At 46.6% G+C, this 22,432-nt stretch overlaps 1 protein-coding gene across 14 annotated transcripts in view; it reads left to right on the top strand.

Annotated features, from left to right (window-relative positions):
* FHOD3 (formin homology 2 domain containing 3) overlaps window positions 1–22,432 on the top strand; it is a 472,216-nt gene that overhangs the window by 421,211 nt on the left and 28,573 nt on the right. For all 14 annotated transcript variants that reach the window (XM_040479041.1, XM_040479040.1, XM_040479036.1 and 11 more), the window contains 5 exons: window positions 2,806–2,964; window positions 13,222–13,404; window positions 14,816–14,935; window positions 15,613–15,774; window positions 20,292–20,482. In XM_040479041.1, the coding sequence (XP_040334975.1) occupies window positions 2,806–2,964; window positions 13,222–13,404; window positions 14,816–14,935; window positions 15,613–15,774; window positions 20,292–20,482 (815 nt within the window). The remainder of the gene's footprint in view (window positions 1–2,805; window positions 2,965–13,221; window positions 13,405–14,815; window positions 14,936–15,612; window positions 15,775–20,291; window positions 20,483–22,432) is intronic.

The raw sequence follows: 22,432 nt of genomic DNA, 5'->3' as shown, positions 1-22,432 counted from the left end.
AGCGATCAGCTTCCTGGGATGGGGTCTACTCTGTAGAACCTATAGGGCCCTGCTCTAAGACCTAGAGCCCTGCAAACAGTGTCGCAGGATCATGTGAAGGACATAGTAAAGATCAGACTTGCTGAGCTGGGACTTTGATCACAGAATGACAATTAAAATGGATCGAATTTGATGACTGCTAATCCTGAGACGTGGGCATGTGCTCCTGGGCACAGAAAACTTTGGCTTATTGCAGGTACTGCTCTAGGTTATCATGGAAGGGAAGGGGAGAGTAGGCCATCCCCACATGATCTCCTCCTTCATCTCGGGCAGAACGGACGCCAGGGCACTTGGGTGCTCAGTGGCCTCTAGTGGAGTCTGTGTTAATGATGAGGAACAGCATTTAAAACACCTTTTGGATAAAATCCAGAGATTGAGCAATTCAATTTCAGATATTACCTTAATTCTTATTCTTTCCCTTACCAAGTGGGTCAAAGTGCTCTGAAAACACATGGAGTCACCTTTGGGGACAGCTGTCCCTGTTATTTCAGGATGCTCAGCGGCTTGCTTCTTCCTGACTTGTAGGAGAGTATGTGGGTGTGTTCACTGGTATAAACTGAATGCTGTTGGGAATGGAGACAAGGACGTGCCCGGCTCAGAGCCATCACATAGGTGTGTGCAGGCTGTGTGCTGTGCAGGCTGCCATGGGGCTGTGTCTCCCCAGGGAAGGCATCTTTTTCTCATTTGCACAAAAGCTAGATTGGGCTGAGTCTGCTCAGGCATCTTGCCAGGCTCTTGGAGTAAAGAGGGCCTATATAGATGAGGGGCTAAGAGCTAATGATTCCCAGGGAATCCCTGCCTTCCAGGAAATGTCTCCTGTATTGGAGCCTGGCTATGGGTAGTTGCCTCTCCTATGCCAGGTCCCAGTCTCCTTCTGCCATCCATGCTGCCCTCCTTATGCTCACAGGATGTCTCCTGAAGCATCTTCAGGCCTCGTGTCCTGGCATCCCTCTTTGTTGCCTTCAGCATTTTGCCAAGCCTTTTCTCATTCCTTCTTAGCGTTCCACACACAAAATAATATGTTAGACTTAAAAGCTGAATATCAGGGGCTCCTAATAAGCTTACTTGATTAAATACACAGCAGATAAGCTCGCCCTGCAGAGTGGAATGCTTCTAGGCCACATGTCCCTGGGCATTCAAACCTGATCACACCCACAAGAATTGTTCCTCCTGGCCACCAGGCTGCAAAACAGCTGGGGATGCTTTCAGTTATTGTCTTCGTGAGGAAATTTTAATTTATTCCCAAATGCATATTTAAAGACTTAAAATAGAATTTTAGCAATTGAGTTTGGAAGGGCTTAGTAGGGCTTAAGGAACCACAGTCCATTTCTCCTTGCCAGCTTGCAGCCTTCAGTGTTAAAGCAGGCCAGCTTCTCCAGAAAGCTCAGCTGTTCGAAGGCCCAGCCAGTAGGGAGGGCCTCAGTGCAAGAGACTGACAGCAGCATCAGCCACTCGGCTGGGGCCTGTGTGCAGCAGAATCGGAGCAGCTGCTTCCTGAGGTCCCTGCCTATGGCCCCCAAACCTCTTGCTTCATCCCTGGCAGTTTCCAGCAAGCTAGACAAAGCCACTTCTTATCTCCTTATTTTCACTCCCCAACTCCAGGCTCTCCCCTAGACATTCCCTAGGGTCCAGGTCAACGTCAACTCCTTCAGAGCCTGACCTCTTCCACCACCCCGCCACTGAGCCCTTGCCCACGGGGAGCATACCCATCCCCGTGCTGAATGTGTCTTTTCCTTCCGGACATCCCTTGTGCCTTGCTCATCATTATCAACCTGGGCTTGGGCTTGTTACATAGGTGAAAATAGTCATCCTTCCAGCTCTGTTTGTCCCAGGGGAGGAATCTGAGCGCACGCAGGGTGCCGGCTGAGCCAGGACTCCTCCCCTCTCCTCCGTCGCCACCTGCCCTGAACTCCCTGAGAGCTGAAGGGTGGGGGGTTTGTCATCTCGACTCTGGACACATGTTGGCTTACCAAGTCCCATACTTGGTAGGCTCTACCAAGTCATGTGCCAGCCCAGAACCTGCCCCCAAGGAGCACCCAGGTCAGCAGGGAAGCCAGACTCACTAGGGCTCTTTGAGGACACCTGGACGCTTCTTGTCCCCTGTCTCCCTCTTTGGCCTCTGTGCCCATTCATCCCTCATTCTTGTTGAGCAGGTTCCCTTTTGCTTCCCTTCCTCAGAAGGCGCCCCCTCAGCTGCCCAATGGGCAGCCACCCAGATGTCTAAGTGTGGCAGGTGCTCCATTATGAGGGGTACAGGATGTTTAAATGGTGAGGGGATTCCCTGAGACAGTGTGGCCAGGGATGCAGGGGGGCTGGCAGGCCAGCGACGCCGGATTCTCCTCACCACTCCTATCTTCTCGGCACATACCATGTGCACTAAGGCCAACCAAGGCACATTCCGACACCTTGCAGCCTGCAGGAAGGGAACTTTGAGAGGTTTTAGTTCTGTTTCCACTGCCTCTATGGAAAAAAACAGGGTTTTTTTTTTTCCTTGCCAAATATCACATTTTTCCCAATTGAAGGAAAATCAATTTTATTTTGTAATGTGTCTGACTCGTGAAGTTCCATTGCTGACCCATGCTTGGCGGCTTCTCAGAGCTAATCCCTGATCTCTTTCTTCTGTGCTGAGCAGTAGCCAGTCCTGAGCTGAATCAGGGCCATTTGTTTTCATCTCTAAATAAGTAGTGAGTTTGCTTTTAATAATGAAACACAGAAAGGACCAAAGATGATGCATTAATCTTGGATTCTCCTTATTTTATCACCAAGAAAACTGCTGCAGATGGAAAAAGGCAGGAGGTCATCGTCCTGGACCCCAAGAGGAGCAATGCTATTAATATCGGTCTGACAGTGCTGCCCCCCCCGAGGACGATTAAGATAGCCATTTTGAATTTTGATGAATATGCCTTAAACAAAGAAGGAATTGAGGTAAGAGAAGCTCTCTCAAGCATTATTTGTGCTCTGTTAACATGTCCCATATGTAAAGCATTACTGTGTCCAATATGACTTTCTCCGCAGGGTGCCTTGCCATTTTTCTGTTTCAGCCAAACTCTGAATAATGTTAATAATTCGCACATTTTTTTTTTTAACTTCTGGGTTGTGGGGGGAAGCCCCGCTTGGCCTATGAAGTTCAGTGATCCTCACTGTCTGGTTCATTTACTGCCTGCTTTCTGACCGTGCTCGCCTACCTCAGCACAGAAGAATAACCTTTCCAACCGAACAAGCTTAATGAACGGTTTCACAAGTAGGGATTTCGTTGTGCGCTCCCACCCACGCGAATGGCTCTCTTTCACTCTCGGTGCTCGTTGGGACGTGAAGGGATAGGTTTTGTGTGACACGCTGAAGAACCCATGCCACCCGCCCTTGAGCAGGTGTTGATCTGAATGGCAGCAGTGGAGGGAGACGGGTCGCTAGCTGTGACTGCGTGGTCTGCTGGGCTCAGTGCTCTTCAGCCAGGCCCCGTTCTGCCGCCACCATGGGCTGCTATGACTTTGCAGCAAGTTAAAGCTCCTGTTCTAATCATGGAGAACACGTGAGGGGAGCGAGGGACCTGGCACGCAGGTTCCGCCAGATGGGCGACAGAGCCTGGGGCCCCCTGACTGGGTCACCGTGGGGATGTGAGGGTGCTGCGTTGTGGCGTTAGGTGACACTCTCACCATCCTCCTAGTGGCAAGGAGCCCTGGATCCCTTTAAAGCCTTCCCATAGTTGGATTCATGGGTGCACAGCCTTATCTGAGGCACTGGAGAGTGGACGGGACCAGTGAAGGCTGGCTGAAGAGGGAGGGTGAGCCCCTGACAGTGAGGAAGGGCCAGGGCCAAGCTGCCAGGCTCACCCATGGCCCCAAGTGTGGGAAGGAGCAGTGGAGCCCTTGGGGCCAAGTGGGTCTGAACCCAGCAGGCCAGGCGTGCTTCTGTACTTTGGAAAGACTGTGCTCCTAGAGGCTTATATTGGGTTAGTAGTATCCCTTCAAAATTGACATCCACCCACAAACTCAGAATGTGACCTTATTTGGAAGTAGGGTCTTGGCAGACGTAATTGAGATAAAGTCATATTCAATTAGGGTGGGCCCTACTCCAGTGACTGATGTCCTTATAAGAAGAGGGAAGTTTAGACAGAGACACAGAGAGGGGAGTGCCATTCTGTGAAGACCGAGAACACACAAGGACACACACAGAACAGACTGCTGTGTGATGACCAAGGCAGAGATTGGAGTGATGTTTACAAGCCAAGGGACGACACTAAGGGCCACCTGCAACTACCAGAAACTAGGAAGGGATGAGGAAGAATTCCGCCGCACCCCCCCCCCCAGGGCCTTCAGAGAGAACATTGCCCTGCTGACACCTTGATGTCAGGTTTGTAGTCTCAGACCGAGAGAATTCTGTTGTTTTTAACTACCCAGTTTATAGTATTTTGATGGCAACTCTAGGAAACCAGTACAAGGCCTAAGCAGCTCTACTCTGAGAAACAGACACATGCTGTGTTCCAGGAGCCGGATCTCAGGTGGGGCCTGCATTTGCCTTCTGGCTGGAGAGAAAGTGGAGCCGGGAGCCCTGGAGTCAGGCAAGGAAGCAGAGCAGATGAATGTATCTAGGTTCGCAGCCACGGAGTGAGGGCATGTGGCCCGCTGAGGCAGGGGTATAAAGGAGAGAGAGCAGGTGACAGCAGGCAAACACAGAGAGGGACACTGAGGCAGCTACTGGACGGTGAGAAGGAGGCAGGCCAAGCCTCGGTGTGAGGCTGCCCCTCTCTGGGGCCCCCGGAGAAGTAAGGGAGGAGAAGGGCATTGGCTGGCCCCCAGGCAGATGGGGGCTGCCAGCCTGGATGAACCAAGTACAACGTGTCTTTCATCTAGAACAAACTGCATGGTGGGCCCTCGCACACATTCCAGCCGTCCTATTTACTTAACAGTGTCTTTCGGCGATTGCAAAAGCTTCAGATTCATACAAAGAGAGGCTTCAAATGCAGCCAGAGCCAGGCTGATTGAAGGAAAAAATGACAGCTTCCCCTTTTAAAAATATTTCCCCTTCTTGTCATGAGAACTTGAAAGTCCATCAGGAGAGATTGATTCCTTTGGGTTTTGCCTTTTTCTTTCCTGAAATGTAGCTCTCCTAGGGTAGGGAAAGTTTCAGATACAATAAGTTACTGAGATTTTAGAATAACTCAAATCACTTTTTTTTTTCCTGTTTTCCAGATGAGTACCTGGTTTTTTTTTTTTTTTTAATGTTTATTTATTTTTGAGAGAGAGAGAAAGAGAGGGGGACAGAGTGAGACAAAGGATCCAAAGCAGGCTGTGCGTTGTCAGTGTGGAACCCAGTGTAGGGCTCGAACTCCCCAGCTGTAAGATCAGGACTCAGGCCAAAGTCAGACGCTTAACCAACGAGCCACCCAGGTGCCCCATTGAATATCTTTTCGATCCAGACAGGAATAATGATAACAACAGGAGTGCTGATTGTACAGAAACACCACCACAGCGCTAAACCTGACTTCTGTAGCTTTCTTCCTGTGGGCCCGGGCGCAAGCCGGGTGCTCTACACAGATTCTCAGGAGGTACGGCTATTTTGTTCCCCACCTTCAAGATGAGGAGAGAGTCCCAGTACCAGTCTGTGCCTGGCTTCTACAAGCCAGTACGAAGTCTGAGTCTGAAGTGTAGACCCTGAGCCTTGGGGATGGGGAGTGTATTCTGTGCCGGAACTCGTGCGACAGAAAGAACAAGAAGGAATCTGAAAGGTCATGAGGAGCCCCCCCGGAGGAGCACAGGCCCCCCGACAGCGCCACCTGTGGCGTGGCCCCAGAAGTGGCTGATGTGTGGAATGGTTTTCTGTGGGAGGGCACAGCCGTAGAAATCACTGCTGACCCTGCCTGGGAGTTCAGTGTGTTATGCGAGCTCATTAAATGCATCCTGAGTCACAACAGCAAATGGACTTGCGCATTTTTTTTTTTTTCCAGTTTTTATCTAAACAGCATTTCTCAGCCCTGTCACTACTGACATTCTGGCTGGGGCGGTTCTTTATTGTGGGGGCGTCCCCTCCCTTGTAGGACGGGTAGCAGCATCCCTGGCCTCCACCCACCCAGTGATACCACCCCAGCGACAACTAAAAATGTCTCCAGACTTTGTCAGACATCCCCTGGAGGCAAACCTCACCCTAATGGAGAATGTCTCATCTGAAGGCTGCCCGTGCGTATTTTTCATTTCTTATCAGCCATGCCGAAGAGTTTCCAGTGGAAACCAGACACACTCATCTGTCACCTGCCATCTCTGGCCACTGATCTCCAGGACCTGAGAGGCCTAGATACTCTAGATCCATGTCCTGGACCATTAGCCAGAGCTTACTTTCTGGGCTTGTTGTTTAGGAGCTAAGTCAGGACTGAGAAGCGATGGCTGTTGTGTATTTACAGATCTTTACTAATAAGATTTCGAGCTTGTGCCCAAAGGGCGTTTCGCCAAACAAACTGTCTGCTTCTTGGACACAGGCACGGTAGCCTGGCACCACGGCTTAATAGGGCCATTTGAAACCTCTGGGTACCAAATGTGATTAGGATGTATTAAATTACATCCTGTGGCTTTGCTTAGCAACCCAGTGATATGTATCCGGCTGTGCCACAAAAACCTGAGGGAGCGGTTGACCAACTTCATTAAGGAAGTAATTTTTCATAAGAGTATTAAACTTGAGAACACATTTTGGGGGCCATCTCTAAGTAGTATTAATGATATTTTTCCAAGTAAAATGTCATCAGGTTATCACAAATGGAAGTATGAAGGGTTTCCTTTTTTCTTGTGGTTTTCTAATTTTTATACGGTCTGTGTCTACAGAGGGTAGCATGACTGGATGGTCCCAAGTGACACTTAATGTGGCTCATTTTGGCTGCCAGGCCCGCCTGCATCCTAGAAACAGAAAGTCCCTGGGGCGCCTGGGTGCCTCAGTCAGTTGAGCATCCGACTCGAGCTTCCGACTCTTGATTTCTGCTCAGGACAAGTATCTTGGACTCCGGGAGATTGAGCCCCGCGTTGGGCTCTGCACTGGTAGAACAGAGCCTGCTTGGGATTCTCTCTCTCCCTCTCTCTCTGCCCCTCCCCCACTCATGCTTTCTCCCTGTCTCTCAAAAACAAATAAACATTAAACAAAAAGAAAAAAGAAACAGTCCCTTTGGCTGCATATACAGAATGATAGCACCTTTTCAGACAGTTCGTGCTGTTCAGTCCCTGTCCAAGTGCGTGCCAGACACACAGACAAACCTGAGCCCGGGAGCCATGGTCGATCAGCAGTGCCAGGGAACCAGAATATCCCTGCAGCTGGGCGCCTGAGCCACCCGAACCCTGGTGGTTTTGCATTTTTGGTTGAAAAGCCTTGAATTGCGGAGACGGTGCTGGAAAAGTAGGAGCAGCCCCTTGGTGGTCCTCCAGCTCTGCCTTGGTTGATCCAACGTAGCCTCAGGCACCTCACTTCCTCTGTAGAGTTGATGCAATATTTTCTGCCCCACATGCTTCACTGAGTAGTCCTAAGAATGAAAGAAAATACAATCAAGACGCCTTGAGAAGTAAAGGGGGAAAAAAAATCCCTGCATAAGAATAAGGACATGAATAGAAAGCCATGGTCTTAGGAGATTATGCAAGTTGTGCACAAGCCAGCCTCAGCTCGAAGTGCTCCACCTTTCTGTGATTGTCACCAAAATCCCTGGGCTGGATTCTCATCCACAGCTGGGGCCAGGGTTCTGTTCAAAACTCACAGGGCAAAATAATTCCTTGTTGTAGTCTTATCTGCAGGTGAATGAGATGGCCAAACACCAAAGCATTTGGGTTCATAAAAAATGAGACTTCTCCATTTTTCTCTGAAATCTGGTTTTCAGATAGCAAAGCAAGTATACTTCAAACGGTGCTGGCAGGATACTGTCTGGAAGAAAGCAAAAAAAGAAAACAAATGCTGGGATTATTACGTAGTAGTTTTGTTTGATGTCTTTTTCCCCGGGAAACCAAACGGTGACCGTAAAATCATCAATAAATTCACCCACATGGTAGAAGAGCAAATTAAAGGTACCTCTTTGTGCTCATCCCCTTAGCATCTGCTCATGGAAGAAAGCCATCAGCTCCTAGAAGGTGGGTTTGACCTGCCCTTCCACTGTCTTATGGCTATTTTTATTGCCAGGGATGTGTAAAAAATAAAGTGAAATAAACCGGCAGCTGGCAACCTCATAAATCTGCAGCGGTGAGCAAATGGTTTAAATTAGTCAGAGAAGTACAAAACAAAAGTAAGAGTGTTTGATTACTTTCCCAAAGGAAAGAAGCAACTAAAATCATTGCCGGAAAATGCCTTCTGAGGAAGGAGGCAAAGTGTTGGCAATTTTTTGTTCTGGAGTTCTTGTGCATGCTTTAAACAACTTAAGCAGTAAGAAAATGAGAACACAAATTTTAGTTTTTGTTTTGAAGGCTGGTTAAATTCAGATCCTGAATGTTTTTAAAGCGGTGACATCTGCCTGCATTGTTTGGGTTATTTTTTTTTTTTAAACCACCTGTGTGGACAGGTGGGCGCAAAGAGCATTGTTGCTGAATAAGTGCCCTGATGCCTACGTTCCACCCACTCAGTCTGTGTTGGGGCCACGATGAAGGGAATATTGGAAGAGGAGGCTTCTAGGCTCCCTTCTGCATCCTCACTGCGACTAATGCACAGAAGACACAGCTGAGTGTAGTTTGGCCTCTCTACCTTCTAAGAAACTCCAGAGATGACCATCCTGAGGACTCTGTCATCAGACCCAGGATGCCAGCCACCGCACTCGGATACATCGTGCGCACATCTGCGTGTTTGTGGATTGTGCTGTCTTGTCCAGTTTTTAATTTTATTTTTAATTTTTGTGTGTGTGTTACTATAGAGGAAAACTGACCTGTTTTGGTGTCCAGTTAGTTCTGTGAGTTGTAAAATCTATAAGTTCATGAGCAGTGACCATGGCAGTCAGGATTCACAACAGTCCTATGTCCCAGAAAAGGTCTTATGCTAGCTCTTTCTAGTCAAGCCCTTCACCTACCTGTAGCCCCCTGGAAACCACTGATCTCTTGCCATGACTATGGTTTTGTCTTTTTGAGAAAGACACAAAATTCTTTTTGGAACCATGCAGTATAGCCTTGTAAGCCTGACTTCTTTCACTCAGCATGATGGGCACTTTTGAGATTCATCCAAGTTGTGGTATGTATCTATAGCTGGTCCCTTTTTATTGCTGAGCACCGTAGCATTGCAGGGATGTGCCACGGTTTGTCTGTGCGTCTGTTGAAGGATTATGTAGCCTGGTCTGGTTTTCGGCAAGTGTGAATAAGACTGCTACAGATAGTCACATACAGGTTTTTATGTGAACTTCAGTTTTCATTTTTCTAGGGTAAATACCTCCAAATGGAATTGCTGGGTAACATGATAAATCATAACCTTTTGAGGAACTATAATTTGTCTTTCTTTTCAGTGTCTTTCACAGATAAAAAAGTTTCAATTAGGATAAAGTTCAGTTTCTCAATCCTAGTCTCTTTTGGTGTTGTGTCTAAGAGTTTGTGGCCTAATATGGGTCGCAAACATGTTCTTCTAGGTTTCCTCTTTTAATGAAAAAAAGTTTTTAATGTTTATTTTTGAGAGAAAGAGAGACAGAGTGCAAGCGGGGAGGGACAGAGAGAGAGGGAGACTCCAAAGAATCCAAAGAAGGCTCCAGGTTCTGAGCCGTCAGCACAGAGCCCGACGAAGGGCTCAAACTCATGAACAATGAGATCGTGACCTGAGCTGAAGTCAGATACTTAACCAACTGAGCCACCGAGGCACCCCTCTTCTGTGCTTCCTCTTAGAAGTTTTATAGTGTTACCTTTGACTTTTAGATCTGTGAACCTTTTGAGTTAATTTATATGTAACATTTTTTGCACATGGATTCCAGTTCCAGCACCATTTGTTGAAAATACTATCTTTTCTCTATTGAGCTGCTTTTGTACCTTGGTCAAAATCACTGGGCTATATTTGTATCCTCTCTTTCTGGATTCCCTGTATTTTCCCACTGACCCATGTGTTTGTCCTGTTGTCCATGCCACATTGTTTTATTCCTATACCTGTATGGGAGACCTTACCTGTTTTCAAAATTGTTTTTGTTGTTTGGCTCATCTGTCTTGCCACATAACTTTTAGAACCAGCTTGTCTATATCCACAAAAAATTCATGCTGGTATTTTTATTGGAATTGCGTTAGAGTTATAGATCAGTTTTGGGAAAGTTAATATCTTGACTATATTGAGTCTTTCCGTGAACATGGTATTCCCCATTTATATTAGATTGTCTTTGATTACTTTCATCAGCATTTTTACTTTCTAGCATACAGATCCTGTACATGATTTGTTAGATTTATACCTAAGTCTTTCATTATAAATGGTACTTTTTTTTAAATTTTCCATTTGTAATTGTTTACTGTTAATAGAGAAATGACATGAATTTTTATGTATTAACCTTAAATCATACAACATTGTTAAACTCACTGTTTCATACATTTTTGTAGGTTCCTCCCAATTTTCTATATAGGCAAGTACTTTCTGTGGTAGGAATAGTTTTGCTTTTTCCTTTCTTATCTGTATGTCTCTCTTAGAGGGTAAGTATTCAGTCTGTCACCATCAAGTATGATATGAGCTGTAGGTGTTTTACAAATGTCACTTATCAGATGGAGGAGATTCCTTCTATTGCCAGGCTGCTGAGAGGTTTTTGTTAGGGATGTATATTGAATTTTATCAAAACTGTTTCTGCATTAATTGATGTTATTATGTGAATTTTCTTGTTCAGACCATTGATCTGGTCGATTACTTTCATTGATTGTTTTTGGTTTTTTTGTACTGAATCAGCCTTGTGGTTCTTGTTTTTAACATATTACTTCATAAAATACAGCAATGTTTATATGTCTTAGTATATTGACATTAATATATTTAAAAATAGTTTTGTTAAGGATTTGTGCATCTAAGTTCTTCAGGGATGTTGGTCTGTGGTTTTATTGTAGTATCTTTGTCTAGTTTTTGTATTGGGGTAATTCTGGTTTGGGGGGAAAAAAAAGAAAATTATTCCCCCAGTTGCTTGGGTTCAGGCCACCGGCTCTGACCTGCCTTTTTTGGACTGTGATTCCAGTATCAGCTTTCACAGCCTCTGATACATTGTTTAAGGTCAGATTCATACATAAACAGCTCAGGGATCACCCCAGAGGTTCTTAAACCATATTTTGTACCTGCTTTGCCAGGCTCTTCATTTTTCCCTTACCTCCCTAGTACTTTCTAGTTCCCTGGGGGCTTACCTTTCTGGTTCTCCAGCTGAAAGGTGGGGCTCGGTTACCTCACTTTGCCATGCACTTTCTGTGCCGGTGTGTGGGGTCAAGCAGAGGGAAGACAACATGTGCCTAGGGACATGTGCCCATCACATGGGACTGCCTTATACCGAGGAGAACTCCACCTGTTATTTACCTTGTACAAAAATTAAAAATAACAATGTAAAGCCAAAATGTACATTTTTTTAAGTTAATTTGTTTATATCGAGAGAGCACGCACACGAGCGCACACGAGCATGCACGAGCATGCACGAGCGGGAGAGGGGTAGAGAGAGAGGGAGAGAGAGAATCGCAAGCAGACTCCACACCATCAACACAGAGCCTGATGCAGGGCTCAATCCCACAGACCATGAGATCATAATCTGAGCCAAAATCAAGAGTCGGACCCTTAACCGACTTGAGATACATAGACACCCCCCAAAATGGACATTCTTTATTATCTTATTTTGATTCTTTTTTTTAATTGAAAGGAAGTGGCAGAGCCACTTTGGGACCTTAAGGATGGAACAGACCAACTGGAGAACAATAAAACCTTGGTCTTTATCCTGTCTACTCCCTTAGTCCCACCCTTTGGGACCACAGCCTCTTAGATTGGAAAGGAAGGTTTCCTCCCTCAGAGCTTTAGGTGTCTTTTCAACCTCTGCTGCCGCTAGTGTCACTACTAAGAAACCCTTTCCCACTCCATAATTGGGCACTAGAGGATTTCCCTGGAGTTCTGTCTGTCTGTACCTGATGCCCTCTTCCAGGTCTGAGGCTATGTGAGCTCAAGCTGGGGAATGCCAGAGGACAAAGAGTCAACTCATTGCAGTTGAGTTGAACTTCCAATTCTGATCTTCTTCCCTAGTCCACCTGCCACTGTATACTTTTTAGAGTCTTCAAATATCTGCTCCATTCATGCGGACCAGGGTGTATACTTGCATTCAGTGAGATGGGGTAGAGTATGTCTACTCTATCTTACCCAGAAGCAGGGCTCCATCCACTTCTATCCAGATACTTGCTACTGGAGAGCAGCAACCAAAGCCATTTAGAATTAATGAATGAATAGAAGTTACCAAAAAGTGTGGCACAACGCTAGAGAAGGAGAAATGAGAGAAAAATAATGACCCCTTACCTTTAATAATGTTGCTTGTGAAATGTTACATAACGGGAATTTTTACCTTCTTTTAAAATACTTCTCATAATCACTAAGGAGTTTGAACCTATAGGAATCATCATCCTTCCGATGACTTTTTACCACCTCTGCCTTCCATTGTTAATTTTAACCTGAAACAAATAGAAGCATAAGATATTTTTTTCATTAGTAGGTGGGTTTTGCTGTTTTGCAAATACCACATCATTTTTCTCCAACCAGACTTGAGTTTGGTATTATTTCAAGTGTTTTCATTTCTACATAAAATGTGAAATACAGTTTAAATATTAGTATGCTCCATGTACAAAAGCCAGTCTGAGTTCTCATACTGTCTTGACAAATTTTCCTGTTTCCTAGGGAGCAGGGAGCTGTTCTCTAACCTTCCATCTTATTCTTTCACCATTCTCTCACCTCCCATCCCCCCCTTTCTTGTCTAGAATGTCCTTCATATACAAGGCCCAGAAAATTTAGGGCAAGTTGTTTAAATTCCTTATGGAATAGGAGGTTAAAGGAGAGAGAGAGAGATCATTTTAGAACAAATGAATGTGAATTTTGACCCTACCTGGGGCTCTTCTTCTCTACAGTATTTGGTTTATAATGATGTACCACTTATAAGTGATATGAACATTGATGACAGAATCTCTTTACTACCTGATTGGAAAATTACAGTATGATTTTGGAAATGTCAAAGGGCTGGGAGAGGGTCCATCACTAAGAATATACGATATCATTCCATCTTTCCAGAAAATCCTAACCATGATTCCCACCGAAGAGGAGAAGCAGAAAATCCAAGAAGCACAGCTGGCCAATCCCGATGTGCCACTGGGCAGTGCTGAGCAGTTCCTCCTCACCCTCTCCTCCATCAGCGAGCTCTCCGCTCGGCTTCACCTCTGGGCATTCAAAATGGACTATGAAACGACAGAAAAGGTATGCATTTAGGAAGGGAGGCAGCCAGTCATCATCCCCAGTGTTGAGAAAGTCAGTTTTTCATTTGTGAAGGCAGTGAGCTATCATTCTTAAGTGAGGGTTTGAAAGGCAAGTTAATTATGAGGTTGTGTCTACACTAAGGGATTGGCAGCCGGCCGGTGAGGCATTATTCTCCAATGTCTGCCTGGCACCAGCCTCAGACATTTGCTTGAGGGCATCAGATGACTGCTTAAAAAAAATAAACAATGTTTGACTCTATATAGTCAGTGTAGAAAATTTAGAAAACGTAGAAATGCCCATATAGAAAGTGACCTGTAATCCTTCCACCTGATAATAATCACCTCAGCTGTCATTGACTGTGGCGATTAGCCAGCATCGGGTCACTTTGAGAGAGTATCTCTGTAGGAAGTTGAGAATGAAACAGTGCAAGAGGTTTGGAGGAGAACAGAAGGAAAGAGCCTTACCAGTGAAGGCATGGGGAGACTCATCTGGGTAGGAAGCAGAAGGAGCAGGTGTCCTCTGGACTGGGGAAATTTACAGGCTGAGTAGAAGGAACCAGTAGAGAGGAAAGAGATGGAAGGTGAGCTGGAATGAGCGTAATTGAGAGGAAATGCCCAAAGGAGATAGACTGAAAGCATAGGAAGAGAGGCTGTGTGGTCTCCATCCTCTGACAAAGGAGGCAGCAAGGTCTCATGCTGAGGACAAAATAGGTGGCAGTGAGCATAGGGGCTTCAGGAGGGAACCCGTGGTGTTTGGATTCATTCAGGAATCAAGCAGGGATAAAGAGATGTAGGACTGAGACGACTTGGCATGACATGGTCTCAAAACCAGTGTGGAAGTCTGAGAGTGGGTGATTGGAAGGGAGTGGCAGTAGTGAGGATGGTAGCCTTCTAGAAAGTAGCCCAGGCTAAGAAGTGACCAGCCATAGAGTCCTAGAGGGGAGGTTAGGAGACCTGAGGGGTCAGGGGACAGTGAGGGACAGTTTCTGGTGCCATCTGCCTAGAAGGAGAAAGGTGAGAGGAAGACTGTGGAAGATGCTGAATGAACATGCAAAGGAAGAGGGTCCTAGAAGTTAACTATCGTCAGAAGGGAGAATAAGAGGGGAGTGTGGTCTAAGGGTCCTGCCTGAGCTTGGCAGATGGGCAGGAACAGCGGAAGATGGAGCATTTGTCACCCCAGCACAAGTAGCCACAGGTACCCATTTGGTCTCCACTGGGGAGACTTTGGGGACTAGACTTCCCTGCTCCCCGTTGGCACTTCCATACTTAAGAGCATGTGCTCATAACATGGGATTGCCTTATACCCAGAACTCCGCTGTGGTTACTTTGTACAAAAGTTAAAAAAACAAAACCAAAGTAAAGCCAAAATGTCCATTCTTTATCATCACCTTCCAACTTTTTTTAATTGAAAGGAAGTGGCAGAACCACTTTTGGATCTGAAGGAAGGAATAGATCAACTGGAGAACAATAAAACCTTGGGCTTTATCCTGTCTACTCTTTTAGCCATTGGGAACTTTCTAAATGGAACTAATGTAAGTCTTTTATATTCCTTATTCTCCTACCTCCCTTGTCACAAAGTTCCTGCCTTTCATTTGCTGAGGGAGGTTGTACCTCTGGTCCTCCAAAGCACAGATGAACAAGTTAACTTTTGTATTGCTGGAAAATCTAGAAGGAATTTTGTCCTAAACTTATCAGGGCCTATTTATTTGAGCCTGTATCTTGCTGTACAAATAGGAAAACTTAGAAAAAAAAATCGCTACTCTCGAAATGACATCGGAGAGAGTTTCTTTTGTCCTCCTCCCCCATTTTTTTCCCGAACTTATTGCTTGAATGTTTGTACTTATATACATTATAAAACAAACTTTTTAAAAAAATGGCCTATCTTTGGTCAGAAAGCAGCAAAGTAGAGGGCAAAGAGAGAAAGAAAGTTGAGATACCCAGATGCCACAGACCCAGCCTCCCAGCACTCTGATTTAGGCATAGAGGCCTGGGGTAGCTCATGTCTGGGAAAGGGCTAGAGGCTCATTTCATGTTCAGTATGGCTGGTCTATGTGTGATCAGCTAAGGATAATGGGGCATGTGGCTCCAGTCACAGAGGAACTAAATATTAGGCTACTCCAACAGGACATTGATTCCAACCATTTGTGCCTTTCGAAGAGCCTGTGTCAAACTTGTGCTCCTTGTCTTTTATTTAATGTTCACCAAACAGGCCAAAGCGTTTGAGTTAAGCTACCTCGAGAAGGTTCCAGAAGTCAAGGACACCGTGCACAAGCAGTCGCTTCTCCACCACGTGTGCACCATGGTGGTGGAAAACTTCCCAGACAGCTCCGATCTGTACTCGGAGATCGGGGCCGTCACCAGGTCAGCCAAGGTATGTCTGTGGGCCCAGAGGAGTGGGCCGTGTCTCTCCCTCAGATGCCGGATCTTTGCCAGTCATCTCTGAGGGGCACAGGCTCTATGAAGTAAAAGTGTCCAAGTGCTGCTTGCAACCCTTGCTCTAGAGTTTGTGGATATGACCTGTCTCATGCTGTTGGTAATGGACTTTTAAGATCCTTTTCCCATCTCTGGTTCTCCATCAGATTCTTTCCTACTGAGGTATGTGAGGCAAGCCTGCCCTCCCAGTCCTGACTGCTACATCCACGGCTGAGCAGTGTTACTCACCAGGCCTGGATTCTCCCAAGCTTTAAAACTTCCTAGCTTGCTGGGAACTTCCCAGCTCAGGCAACAATGTCAAAAAGATGCAATTTGGCTCCTGCTAAGACTTCCATGGGTCCCTGCTGTGAAACGTGGAGCCAGGAAACAGGGCACACCTGGCCTCCTGCTGCCCCCCCCCCCCACACACACACAGATTGGCTATTCCTGTGATCTTTCACAGAGGGAACCGTTTTATAGGGCTGTAAACAGTATAGAGCATTGGCCCCTAGGCTGCAGACTCTTAAATTGAGTGCAGAGCTAAAGAGCTTCATGAACTTGTGTTTATTAGAACAAAGACAGTCGCAGTAGCTGGGCACCCAGCTGCCCCCACTTGCAGGAACATCACTGAGGCTGACCAGCCCCAGAGGAACCCCAAACACAGCAGAACTGGGAGATGTGAGGGTCTTGGGAGCAACAGGAAACTCATGGGGAGGGGCTGAATAGGGCAACAGGAGTCAGAGACCAGTGTGGAGGAAACTTCTAGAAACCCAACCTGGGCAGGCTGAGGAGCTGAAAGCAGACAACCTTTAGCTCTGGGACACACTGGACTCTAGTGTAAGAAGAGGAGAGAGAGAGTGGTGGGAAGAGGAGACACATGGGGAGGGAGCTTTGCTGAGGCCTCCTTCACGGAACTCCCTCTCTCTGCCTTCTCCCAGAGAACTGGCCTGTGGGGCCCCAGGGGCTGGGACCCTCCTTCACCTGCCTCCGGAGCCACAGGCTGGCAGCTGCCGGGTACAGCGAGCAGGGGGTCCTGGGCCGGCCTGATGGTGCACCTGCCTTGAGGTAGAAGGAGGCATGGCCGGAGATCTCCCAGCCTCAACAGCTGACCACAGGCTTCTAAGAACAGACTCCTTTACTTCACAGGCAGCCTTACTGCGTTTACTCTGTGCCAGGCACTGTTCTGAAGTGTTTACAAATGTTACTTCAGTATCCTAACCAAGACAAAAAGCCCCTCTGATTGTCTCAACAGGGGGTCCTCCAACCCCTGCTCTGACACCCACCACCAGCACCTTCTCAGAAGGCAGTTTGTTAGGAACACCTCTGTCTGAGACAGAGTCTGCTGCGTGGCTAGGGTCATCTTGGTCTTGTTATGGGACCCACGCAGATCAAATTGGTTCCCTTTTTATAGGTGGTCCTTTGTTCTTTCCCAGGGCCTTCTCCTAGGTGGAGCCTGCTTCTAGCTAAGTAGCCCTGACCTAGGAGTCCTGATACCGGGCTGACCTCCAGTGACTGGCCCAGCGCCCCCCTCAGTATCAGGCCTTCCCCAAAGGATGCTTGGTGATTAGTTAAATAAAAACTAAATAACTTATTCTGGTCTGAAGATTGGCTACACAAGCCAAAAGTGCAGGTAGATAGATTTCACCTATTAACTTCGGCAATTACTAGAGATGACTATTGACCCAGCTCTCTGTGGCTTGCAAGAGGGTATCTACCGCTACTCCGCCTTTACTCCCAAAGCCTTTGTGGGTATTGAGGGATCCTTCTACGTGGACCGGTACAAAATAAGGCTCAAGAAACCTCAGCCCTAGTTGCATTCACTCTGTCCTGTGGTGTCACACGTCAGGCCTCAGCATTACAACCCCCAAGGGGCAGACTGCCCTGGCGTCTGCAGGATGACTGTGTCCCTGAGCCATCCCCCAGCATTCCAGTCTGACTTGATAAGGTTTGACTTTGCTTCAGAACACAGCTCACGGGTCTTCCTACAGACACAAGTGGCCCATATGGAGCAGTCCTCAGGAGAGGTCTTCTGGCAAAGACTTCCTTCTCCAAGAAGTCAATAAGGCCAGCTCTCTAACTGAGGTGGAATTAAAAAAAAAAAATGTTTTTAATGTTTATTTATTGTAGATACAGAGAGTGGAGGAGGGGCAGAGAGAGAGGCAGACGCAGAATCTGAAGCAGGCTCCAGGCTCTGAGCTGTCAGCACAGAGGCCAACGCAGGGCCTGAACTCAGGAACCATAAGATCATGACCTGAGCTGAGGTCGGACGCTTAACTGACTGAGCCACCCAGGTGCCCCTCTGAGGTGGAATTTTAAAGGGGCAAATCTAGGCGTAAGGCATGCCGGTTGAGAACTTAGACTGAAGAAACTCTGAGAGAAAGCCAGAGAGATTGACGGTTCAGATCCCAGTTCCACTGCTTACAGCTGTATGGTCTCTCACAAGTTACTTAACCTCTCTGTGCGTCGGTTTCTCCCCTGCAAAGTGGAACTAGTAGCAGAATCGGAGCTCATGAGGGAATTGTGAAGGCTCAGGTCGCGTGTCCTAGCAGGCCTTCGGCCAGGCAGGCAGCCAGCCAGCCAGATGAGGCAGCCTTCCAGCCCCCCTCCAAAGAAGCTGCATTAAGCTCCAACCCTGAAATGGCACTTCCTCACAAGCCTCCCACCTGGCTCCTGTCGGCAATAGGCTTCTTTCTTCTGCCCCCACCTTAAGGGCTAAAGCGTCACCTGGTCAGACTGCACAGGGCTGCTCAGTGCAGATCTGAGCTGCACTGAAGTCATTTTATTGTGTAGCCGGGCCCTGCCAGATGCAAATGAGGACAGATCCAGAGAATTATGGTTAGACCTATTACAATTGCCTTAAAATCTCCTAGACATTACTTGTCAGTCCCAGGTCATCCTTTGCTAGACTTATTCTTTGAACTACTTCGTCCTTTTCTAAATCTGCTTTCTCCCCCCCCCCCCTCAGCTGAACACCTGATGTATTTTTTTTCCAGCTCTACTAAGACCCAGAATCTGTCATCTAATCTGGACCCAGAATTCCTTTGGTTTCAAGCAAGTCATTTTTCTCAAAGTTCCATGAATCCCCTGCTTACCTGAATCCCAGGACTCTGCCCAAACTTGCCTTCTGTTTTTGGCTCTTCAGCACCCAAGAAACCCAGGACTTGCAATGTCTTGCCTGGCCCCCAGGCCATCTCTTGGGCTCAGCAAGGCTTTATCCTGTCTGGTGAAAGATCCCCTCATCGAATTGACCTTCCTTGACTTGATCTCTTCCATTGTCTCAAGGAGAGCGGGACCACTCCTGCAAGTGCCCTGGGCACTCACATCTCTTGACCTCCATCATCTAAGAATGGTGGTTCACCTCCAGGCATCTGCTTTCTCCTTCTGACCTTGATTTGCCCTGTGTTCACCTTTTCCCACCAACTCCCACTCTGCATCTACTTCTGTGCCCTCGGTCTCCTCCCTAGGTTTATCTGTTTCTGCCTTTCCTCCTAGCCTTCTCGTTTGTTTCCCCCGTCCTATATCTCTCTCCATTAAATGCCCTCAAATGCATTTTTTTCCATGACTCTTTAATTCACGTAATTTCTAGTCTAGCAATTCAGTAAAAGAATCACTTTAGAAAGCCTGAGTTCAGGCAACCTCCGTTAAGCCAAGCTGTTCCCGCTTCCTTGAAGAGCATAGTGGGTGCTATAACACATCTGTTCTTTGCACACATGGCTTCCAGCTGCCAACAAGAGCTGTGTGTGCGTGTCTCTCTCTCTCCCAAACACACACACACACACACCTGGTGGGTTCTGCACATCCTCAGGGTTTGGTCTGTACACCTGTTTATACAATAAGCCTCCTCGAGAATTGCATCTCGGTCTCAGTCAACATTTGTCTTGGTGTTCTTAGCGCCTGGTATAGGAACTGACATATACCGCTTTCTCCATGGGTGTGGGATGAATGAATGAATGGGTGGATAAATAGTATTTGTCACACAGTGTACAAAAGACCAGCTGGGAAGAGAAGCTGCCTGCCCCTTAGCCGGCCCCACCATATTAGAACCATCCATGTATGATATGAGTGGTGTATTCCTATAACCCTAAGTGAAAAATCATCTCTGAAGAACAAGAGTCCTCTGAAAAATTTTATGAGACATCTGGTCAGTTCATCTTGTACTAGGCTTCCTTCATATCATGTTTTAATTTACAGTTCCCAAAGACTTTCCTAAGATTTCTTTCCAAATATGGGGGGGGGGAGGGAAGAATGATATTTGCATTGGGTTCTTTTGGAGAACAGTTTTATCACTAAATAATCTGATGTCAAGATAATGACAAATACACATGTAGATACTTTTTAGGCCATAAATATGTTTGTATTTCAACATGTAAATTTGGTTTTGATGTTTGTTTCTTCCCAAAGGCAGTTCACTTTCCTGGTTCAGGTCGATGTCTGGTTGTTTCAGCGCATTTGTAATGTTCTCCCTCTGATTTTCAGGTTGACTTTGATCAACTTCAGGATAATTTATGTCAGATGGAGAGAAGATGCAAAGCTTCATGGGATCACCTCAAGGCAATTGCAAAACATGAAATGAAACCCGTTTTAAAACAACGAATGTCAGAGTTCCTAAAAGACTGTGCAGAGCGAATTATAATTTTAAAGATTGTCCATAGAAGAATAATTAACAGGTAAGTAGATCAAGGAACTAATGGAAACACCTGTAAAATGGCATGTTGAAAATATTCTACAAACCAAGATCTGAAGGTTAAGGGTCCAAAAATTGTACTGTAAATCCTTGCTACATAGAAAATACACCTTTGTACATGTTTGTTTCACGGGTATTTAATTTTCTTACACACACACACACACACACACACACACACACACACACACACCCAAGAATATGATGCCATTGAATTTTGAGGTTGGAAGGAATCTTAGAGATCATGTGATCCACACATCCGATTTGAGTAGGAACTGCATCTATAAGATCCTTGACAAGCTGACCCCTGTATCTATCCCTGGAGCTGCTTGAACAGTTCTGCGTACCTACAGCACGTGTCGTCGCAAGGCAGCCTGACTCGTTCGAAAAGCTCTTTCTCTATATAACGTGCAGCATGCCCTCTAAGACCCTCCCCTTGTTGATTCTCCAATGGCTGCTCCACTGCTGCCCTCCTGGATGAGGCCTGGGCCCCCCAATGGGTGCCACCCTCTGCACCAGCCTTCCTTAGGGTCACAGGAGTCAAGAGGAGCCTGGAAGATGTGCAGGGATGTGTCAGGCCTTTCTTGCCTACAAGGAGGCTGGCCAGGGTCCAGGGCTGTCTCAGCTGTGAGCAGAGGCAGCACCAGGACCAGAACCTGGGTCTTCTGACTTCCGGGGCCAGGGCATTTCTAACCACGCACCACCACTCTCCTCTCTTTGCGATATCACAGAGTACGGTTGTAGGCTTCTCATCTGGGCCTTCAGGGTCTGAATGCTCTGTCCTGGGCCTACTGAGCCTGTGGACCTACAGGCTGTGGTCTCCCTGGAACAGGTGCTCTGGTGACAGACCTTCTGAAACAGGCCTTGTCGTGGTTCTGTTAAGAGAGCCCCTTGGAGCCAGCTCAACTGCAGGCCTTTCCCAGAGACCTGCCCCTTGGGCACACTCCCAGACCTCTATCTGAGCACTTTATTATCTTTTTAAGCAACTCTGCCGTATTTTCATTTATCTCTGTACATTTCCTATTTTTTATTCTTTTTTTTCTCTTCCTCTCTTTCATCTTTTAGCTTTTCTTTGAATCCACCCAGAACATCAGGAACCTAATTGCCTTGCCTGCATGTGAGCTCTTGCCTGGCTTGTGCCATTTGCTGCTTTGGGAATTGTACCTCCTGGGTCTTGGTCCAGGCTGTTGTAGGGCAAACAAGGTGGGGGTAGTCTTCAAATGGTAGACAGAGGGCGCCTGGGTGGCTTAGTTGGTAAAACATCCAACTCTTGATTTGGCTCAGCTCATGATCACAGGGTACATGGGTTTGAGCCCCGAGTGGGGCTCTGTGCTGATGGTGCAGAGCCTGCTTGGGATTCTCTCTTTCTCCCTCTCTCTGCCCCTCTCTATCACTTGGGCGCACTTGTGCAAGTGCTCTCTTGCTTACTCACTCTCTCAAAAATAAATAAACTTAAAAAAATAAAAATGTTAGACAAGACAAGAATAGGGAACAGAATCTTCCCTCCAGGTTGAAGACCATCCGTTACTCAGTACTTCTGGAATTTAGTTGTAAATCCCTCTCCCTGCACTCCACCTTGACCTCTTAGTGCCCTCTGGGGAGGAGGGTCTTATCAGAGATTTGGTCAAAGTTCTTAGTGAAATCAAAGTACACCATGCTTTTAACATAGTGAGCAAGTGGAGGCAGAGAACGTGAGCTGCTTCGGGCCTCCCTGCTTTGGTGTGATACAAGCAATTTCCAACTTAAAACTACTCAAACAAATAGTTTCCACTTGGAATGTTATGAAACTGGAGTAATTTTCTGAAAGTCTTGGAAAGCTGTTATGCCTGATCACATTAGCCATATTATCCTGGATAGGTAAAAACTCATTTTGTTGATTCCTTAAACTAGTGTGTGTGTGTGTGTGTGTGTGTGTGTGTGTGTGTGTGTGTGTGTG

This window comes from Herpailurus yagouaroundi, unplaced genomic scaffold, assembly GCF_014898765.1.
Source record: "Herpailurus yagouaroundi ecotype Mexico unplaced genomic scaffold, PumYag 142, whole genome shotgun sequence".
Taxonomy (NCBI): domain Eukaryota; kingdom Metazoa; phylum Chordata; class Mammalia; order Carnivora; family Felidae; genus Herpailurus; species Herpailurus yagouaroundi.
Note: the sequence above shows the minus strand (reverse complement) of the source record. Positions and strands in the feature narration are given on the sequence as shown.